This window comes from Phoenix dactylifera, unplaced genomic scaffold (assembly GCF_009389715.1).
Source record: "Phoenix dactylifera cultivar Barhee BC4 unplaced genomic scaffold, palm_55x_up_171113_PBpolish2nd_filt_p 001364F, whole genome shotgun sequence".
Taxonomy (NCBI): domain Eukaryota; kingdom Viridiplantae; phylum Streptophyta; class Magnoliopsida; order Arecales; family Arecaceae; genus Phoenix; species Phoenix dactylifera.
Genome location: NW_024068688.1, coordinates 61,369 through 69,337, shown reverse-complemented (window position 1 = coordinate 69,337; position 7,969 = coordinate 61,369). Strand labels below are relative to the sequence as shown.

Sequence of the window (7,969 nt, the reverse complement as noted above, 5' to 3'; positions counted from 1 at the left end):
AGGAAACACTGTAAAATAGATTCATAGAGGCTACCCATAAGCCTATCGTGATGCTTGTGATTATATTTGAATGGATTTAAATTTTTACCCTGATGAGGATGTCCGGACTTGAACCTTCTGGCTAGTTATTTTGGGTGAACTCCTGAATTATTATACTATTAAAGTGATTAAAGTGATGGGACATCAACACCTTTATTACTCTTTTTTCTCTTATTCTTACAACGAATCTTCATTGTTTGTGAACCACTTGGTTGGCTGCTCTCACTTCAAGAAAATATTTGCTTGACAATATAAAAGAAATTTACGCACGGACTCACTTAATTTTGAAAGATTCCAAAAAACAACCGAACATTTTCAAATGAACATGATTGACCAACCATGTGACAGATGAATCATTGGATCCCTCAAAAAAAAAAAAAACAGAAAAAGAATAAAGAAATACAGATGAATCATTGAATGGAAAATGTTTAAGCATCATTTCATGAACTCAAACTAACGAGCCTATTTTGATTTCATGGCTTTCTGCCATTATAATCAATTTTAAGCCTGTAACAGCAAAACCACAAGACAATGAAATGATTTTTCTTCAGAGTATTAATTGTTGCAATTTCCTCGTAGACTATACGCAGTTACAGGTGAAGATAGCTTTCAATGACCCAAAATATAGAGTATTAAACAGAAGAAAAAGTAATTGTAACAAGTTCATCCAAATGATTTAAAAGTTACATTTTTCACAGTTTCCAGTAAATTCCCAGTCTGTGCAGGATGCCCGCCACAACTGCCCAGAAGACAATTTCAGCAAATATCACATAAAGAAGAGTACCCAACCTTTCTGAATGCCAAACATTAACAAATACATGTTCATGGATCCAATGGACCTGCAGATTGAATCAAATGCAATTAGGTTCGTGGATATGAAATAGATAAAATGTGTTCTTGAGGATCATAACATGAGACAATACGCACAAGAGATTTTTTTGGGGTTTCATAGTACCACCCATTTACAAATGCAGGAAAGATGCCCTCTGCTGCCATTACAAAAACAAGCATTGAATTCATTCCTATCCACTCAAGGAACAGGAATGGCATCCTTAAACTCCATAGGTCAATCTGTGCATCATAAAATCCATATGATATCAGAGGAAAGTTCAGAATTATTTGGAAATTTTCATGCCTGAAAATTCGGGTAAAATAATTTGAATAGATGATAATGACACTGAAACAGCTAGATCTTGGCATTTCATTTCAAGACACGTTATCATATGAGAGGTATCAACCTACCAGTATATAAAATGCCGAGAAAACAATCCCTGCTGCCCCAGCCGTGAAACAAACATAACTAAAGCTATATAGTTGTTTGTTGATAGGAATAGCTGTGTCCAATTAAAAGGATAACCAAGTCAAATATCAGGAATGCACAAAAGGGTCGACATTTATCAACCACAGATATAAAAAGGAGTACCATTTGTAAAATGAAGGATGATTCCACAAATAAGAAGACCAAACCCCATCAGCAGCCATTGCTTAAGCCGCTCCGAATGAACCTAAAGAGAATAACAGATTCAGTATATCATAAGTATATTAAGTGAAGTTGTCTGAAGTGTCATAAAAGGAATTGTTTTCAACATAAGTATATGGTTTTGCTTCACATTCTTTACTAGTGATTATTTAGTACCCCATTATCATTGCATAAGTTATTCAAATCTGTAAAAGCCACTGAGACATAAATTAATATGCCAAAAATAATAAGGAAGAACCTTAAAATGGATCAGAACATGCCCGTAATGAACTCCAATGACTCCTGAAAGGATGGCTGATATCGAACTGAAAACAACGATATGCAGCAGTTTCAGTCCACCAGGAAGTGGTAAAGATAGTGCTGGTGTATGCAAGTTCCAATTGAATTTGTTTGTTTGAGATAAGAGTTTAAACAAACCTGAGCAAGCCTTCTGGTTCAAAGGGAGCAAGACACCAACTTGGAGCATCTTTTCTCAGTGGCCCCATGCTTGAGGAACTGTCTGTACAGTCCTGGAACAGTTATCCAACAAAAGATGAAATAGAAAATAAACTTCCACAGGTGGTACTTCAATTGACCTAAAAGGCCAACTTAAATAAGGCCTACCTTTGATCGTATCCAAACAGGTTGTGAATAGAGGTGATTTATACCCCAAACTTGCCTGTCTACGTAACCAACTGCATTGCAAGCGGGACCTAAGTGCCCTCTCACACCACATTGGACCTGAAAACAAAATGCCAAAACTTTGCTCAAAGAATCCCTGCAAACTGGTTACTCTAAGAATTTGGACTTAATAGGGTTTAGTTTTTGGGAACAGAGACAAGTTTGATTTCCTTTGAGAGAAACAGAAACAAGTTTCCTTAACGTACTGTGAATCTCTTTCCATCATTTACATCGCCTGGGTTATGCAATACAAAGCTCCAGTCTGGTACATAGAGAGTGAATATCAAGACCATGTATAACACAAATGCAATGAGCCCACCAATCCTGTGCATCCATAAACAAAGAGACATAAATTCAATGCTTTTGTCAACAAAAACTCGAAGTAATTGTTGATAGGAGATGTCACGTATGTAGCAGTATTAGATATGCTTGAAGCAAGCCTTAACAGTTCAGTGAGAAGCTATTGTTATTCATGAAAGGAAAGGTGAAATTTCTGCTTGCTATTACTAGATCATTGGCCAAGCATGAGAGTAAGTCTTTCTACCTGTTTCAAAACCATTGATTTAAAAGATGCTTAAAATAAGTTTGATGTGGATTACAGGAATGCAATAAAATCAGGATGATGTAATTAACCCATTGACTTGGTAAGATTTTCTGGTGAGAATTTCTAACTTGTTTACATACAACAAACTAACATTTGCAATGATAGGGTATTCATATTATAAGCCCAAATTCTAATTTTTGTTTTAGAGTTTCCCCATGTTTTCTCACAATCTTGAGTACTAAACTACTGTCAAAATGTCGATTGCATTTGTTACCATTGCCAATAATATGCGCTGAATATGGCAAAAGGGCCTGAGCCTATGATGGTTGGACGTAGTTTTGTAGTCAGAATCTCTATCAGAGCCACAACGAAGTAAACCAACGCTATTCTCTGTTCATGCCACACCAAGAAAAGAAATGAAATTACAAAATTGAGCAGAACCACCAATATTCTAATATCAAGTATAATGTGACAGATCTAAAGGAAGAACCTGAAGTATGCCACACCATCTGATGTGCTTCATGTCAACACCGTAGGAGAGGTCATCAGGAGCATGGGAGTATCCACCTTCAATGGACCCAGTAATCCACATTTAAAATGTTGTGTAGATTTTAAGAAAGCATTAGGGCAACCATAACACATCAAACAACCAACATAAGAAGATGCTGCAAATAACAAAGCACAACTATGAATGCATCAAATAACCTGCATTACAATATGGATTGAGAGAAAGTGCTATAAACTAACAAAGGAATCAAACAACTCATATATGGCATGTGTTAGAGATTGTAAGAAAGTGTAAAGCAACTACCAAATGCATCAAGAAGCTCATATTTGGAATGCGTTATGGATTTTAGTAAATCACTAGACCAACCACTCTCAAAATTACTAAACCAACCATCAGTATATCAAATAACTTACAATTACAGTGTTACATGGATTTTGACAGAAAAGCTCTTCAACTGGTGATAGAAGATAACAAATGATGAATGCTCACCTTGAAGAAGCAGACCCCAGAAGAGAAGTTTCAGTGTTCTAACGACAACTTTCTTAATTGCTTCAGAGACCTTTGGGATCCTCTGCAATACACTGAAAGGGTTAGGAAGTTGGAACTGGTTCGGTACCGGGCCTAGGACCTACTACCAAACCACTCACTGATTGAAATATCGGATCCAGTCTTGCAAACTAAGTGGACTAGATGCGGATATCTACAGAAAATTAGATGCATCCTCTCTCCAATTGGTTTTCAAGTGGATCAAGTATGCCAAAAATTCTTTCCCTCGAAAAGCACGACAAAATTGTGCACCAGATTTCAGTAATGCAGTTCAGGAGAGCAGCAACCTGGTGGTTTCTTCCTTTTGTGTGCGTGTTTGTGTGTAGGGGTGGGGGGTTAGCAGCAGGGTTGGGTTGATACCTTGAGAGCAAGAGCTACGGCAACTCCAACAATGAAGAGGAAGAAGGGCATGACAAAGTCAGCAAGCGTGCATCCATTCCATGGCGAGTGATCGATCCGCTCATACGCTCCTCCAGCATCATCGACTAATATCATTAACTGAAAGCCACGCCTTCAAACCAAACTCTTTAATGAAAGAAAGAAAGAAAAGAGAAGGCAAAGAAGGTGACATACAACAATAGTTAGGCCTCTAAAAGCATCCAGTGCTGCCACCCTTTTACTCCTGGTCTTAACCTCAACCTGTGTCTCTTCTCCTGCAACATGCACAGCAGTCTCCACTTTCTTGGCACTGTCCTTGCCATCGCCGCCACCTTCCTCGACTCGAAGCATGACAGAATGCTCTCTTTCTCTCACTGCAATGATCTCCTTCTCCTGCTCCATTTTCCTCTTCACCTGTTACTGACCTATGGAAATGCTGACTTCTATATCATGAGGTTTTAAGTTGGAATGCGAACAAGCCACCAATAAAACTATTGCCAATGGCTTAACCGTCCTTCCAAATTCATCTCATTTGATATTTTCTTGATGAGAATGGAAAAAAATAAGGAGGGAGTGGGTGAGAGATGAGAGCGAGGACAGACACGGCCGGCAGCATGACATATGGACTGGTGGGAACATTTCGTTATTTAGGAGTTGGAAGCTTCCCAGTGTTTGGGAGCTGCAGCTCTTGGAAGCACTGCAAGGTTCTCCGTAGTTGATGATCCACGGCAGCAGATCCCCTACAACTAGGTTGTAGGAATTTTTTTTAACGATTTGAATGCATGGTACACCTTGCTAGTCTTAAAAAGATCAAATAAAAATTGCTCTACTTCTAAAACCATACTCCGTGGCTTAGATAAGGAATCATGTTGTTAGCTATATAACTTAGCTATACAACAATTGTATTTCTCTCTCTATATTTTTTTCATTCTCTCTCCTTTTTTTTTAACATGGTATCTGTCACGCCCCCGCCTACGCGGGGCACGTGAGGCACCCAGTGCCCACATGAGGCCACATAATGGAGAAAACACGGAGCTTTTCTGCCAAATATTGTCCGGTTTCAAGGCCCGCATGTGCACACACGCGGCTTAAGCTTTGAAACGAATCTAGCCGATGTGGGATCTTTCATTCACCCATCCTCGGACTAGAACCGTCCATAGCTCTGATACCAAATGTCACGCTCCCAACTGCGCAGGGCATGTGAAGCACTTAGTGCCCATGTGGGAGATACATAAGGGGGAACATGGAGCTTTTCTGTCAGATATTGTTCGATTTCGAGATCCACACGCATGCACGTGCTGCTCTGACCCTTTTTCGATTTTGTTTTTCCTCTAAAATGTGTTTGCAGAATTTGAAGGACCTGCCTCATATGTGAAACGAAGCTAGCCAATATTGGATCTTTCGGTATCAAAGCCTCACCTTCTCTAGCCTGACGGGGCGAGACCTCCCCTCGCTGCCGAGAGCCTCCTTCCCCCAGTCTTCTAGCTCTTCCGGTTCCCCCACCTTCTCAAGCTGTCTCCGTCACCTCTACCCTTCTCCGTCGCCGGAAAACACCTCGGCCGGCTCAAGACCACGAGATCTTCCGGCTGCGCGTTGAGATCGAGGCACCACGGGGTCGCATTCTCCGTCACCCTCTCCACCGCCGACGCCTCCTCTGCCTCCGAGGGATTCTTTCCGCCGGCACCGCCGCCGGCGCCACTGATCCACGTTATAGTTGGTCCTCCCCGTGTCCTCTCCGGAGCTCGGCTATCTTGCAGCTGAGCGGGAGCGACGAGAAGGTGCCGACGACAGCGGATGACAAGCTCCTCCACCGACGAGGAGGTGCGGCCCACGCTATTCTCACAATAGCGGCCCACTCTTCACAGATCTGAGGAGGTGCCAGCAACCTCCCCCCTCTTCGCTTTCTCCCGTGTACAGAGGGAGATCTCGGTGGCTTGCTTGCAGAAGAGACGAGAGACCTCAAGGCGTATTAAAGGAGCCTTGCATGCAAGAAGATAGAGAAGCCTTGCTCTTGGCTCTCTTCTCTTTCTCTGACGGTGGGGATCCAGGGAAGATTTTGGCAGCGTGCTAGCTTTGCTTGAGCCATCTCTTCTTTGACGGTGGGATAAGATTTTGGTGGAGAGTAGCGTGCTTTCTGTGGATTTGTTTTTTTTTTTTTTGATTTGACATACAATGGCTGAGCCACGGCAGTTAGGGCTGGAAGTGGGCCGGGCCGGGCCGGGCCACACCCCTACCAAGCCCGGCCTGAAATTTTTTTTCGGGCTTCGGACCGGGCCGAGGCCCGAACAATTTTAAAGGAACGAGGCCCGAGCACGGCCGGAGCCCGTTTGGGCCAGCCCTTGCATTAAACCTCTCTTTCCATGAGCAAATTGCTGGTGTCTCCTCAGGACCCGCATACCTAACTTGCAAGGGATAAGAAGTTTAACGATATTAAGCATCTTCAAAGTCATGAACTCCAACCAGGTCTTCTACCCAGCAGTTATAAGTCATTTCTCCTCGCTGAAAATCTTTAGTTCTCTAAACAAAGTAAAGAGACATACAGATAATATGATGCAGCAAAAAGGAGTCACCACTAAAAGAACCAGTAGCAATGTAAGTTCAAATAGAAATACTTGTTGACATATCCAAATGCAAAATTAGACTGGATTCATATCAATACTATCAAACTATGTGCAAATAGGCAGTAGACAAACCGTGCATTACACATTTGAAGCCAAGGATAAATATTTGTTGAATTAAAAAGTAAAAAAATCTTCTAGCTCAGATCTAAAATGGGTGAGAACGGTCGAGTACGGTCGTCGGTCGACGAGCTTGGACGGTCGAAGAGCCCTCAGATCTAGGGTTTCACCGCTTCGCCGAGTTTGGACGGTCGACGACGACGGCTGGCGACCGGCGACGAGCCGACAAGAAGAAGCGGAGAAACCCTAGCTCCAGCTGCTCCATGCCTCCGCCGCTCGTCCGCCCCTGCGCCTCTGCAAATCCGAACCAAAACGAAGAAGATCATTCGTAATCGTACCTCAAAACCTAGCTTCGCCGACAATAGGGTGGTCGGGACTCCTCTTCACCACTTCGCCGAGCTTGGACGGTCGACGTCGATGATGACGACGACGACCGGAGAAACCCTAGCTCCAGGCGGACCACGCCTCGTCGCCTCCACCGCTCGTCCGCGACGCCTCTGCAAATCCCTCGGGCTGCAAATCCCTAATGGCAACTCGGGTTACTCGGCCGCGATTCGGGCCATTAAGGCATTCGGCAGACTGATGGGCTCGGGCTTGGAAATGGGCTCGGGCTTGGACGGGCCCGGGCCGGGCCAATGAAATACCCGAGCCCGGCCCAAAATAGAAATGGGCTGAATGATGAAGCCCGAGCCTGGCCCGAAAGGCAGTGAGCCTAGCCCATAGCCCGGCCCGTGGGCAGCCCGACCCGATGGGCTTCGGGCCGGCCTGAGCCCACTTCCAGCCCTAACGGCAGTAGGCTTCCGCGTCTTGCGTACCGTTACGGTAAAACTTTTTCCTTTCTATAGTGAGATAAGACTCTTGATTTGATAGAGAGGCTTTTCTTCCTCCACAAACATTTTGAGTTTGGGACAATTATAATAAGACCGTTACAGTAAAACTTTTCCCTCTCCATAGTGAGATAAGACTCTTGATTTGATAGATAGAGATCCTCAAATATTTTAAGTTTGGAATAATTATAATAAAAATAATAATAAAAAAGTACCGAAGAAACATGATTTTGTCCAACAATAGCATACGTCCGATTAAAGTTGTTTTGGACAATAACATACGTCCGATTAAAGTTGTTTTGGACGAGA

The 7,969-nt window shown here is 43.0% G+C and overlaps 1 protein-coding gene across 6 annotated transcripts; it reads right to left on the bottom strand.

The window, feature by feature from the left end:
- Positions 1 to 556: 556 nt before the first annotated feature.
- Positions 557 to 6,286, bottom strand: LOC103701604 (heparan-alpha-glucosaminide N-acetyltransferase-like). Of its 6 annotated transcripts, none has more exons than XM_008783736.3 (14): positions 5,575 to 6,286; positions 4,351 to 4,901; positions 4,138 to 4,275; positions 3,721 to 3,802; positions 3,214 to 3,290; positions 2,998 to 3,113; positions 2,386 to 2,503; positions 2,123 to 2,239; positions 1,937 to 2,028; positions 1,758 to 1,824; positions 1,463 to 1,544; positions 1,282 to 1,373; positions 967 to 1,110; positions 557 to 878 (listed from the first exon to the last, which is right to left on the bottom strand). In XM_008783736.3, the coding sequence occupies exons 2-14, from the start codon at positions 4,555 to 4,557 to the stop codon at positions 732 to 734; spliced, it is 1,479 nt and encodes a 492-aa protein (XP_008781958.2). In that variant the 5' UTR covers positions 4,558 to 4,901; positions 5,575 to 6,286; the 3' UTR covers positions 557 to 731. The 6 variants fall into 6 exon arrangements, with proteins under 6 accessions (XP_008781958.2, XP_008781957.2, XP_008781956.2 ...); XM_008783735.3 differs by having other exon boundaries at positions 4,351 to 4,895; XM_008783734.3 differs by having other exon boundaries at positions 4,351 to 4,580.
- Positions 6,287 to 7,969: the final 1,683 nt, after the last annotated feature.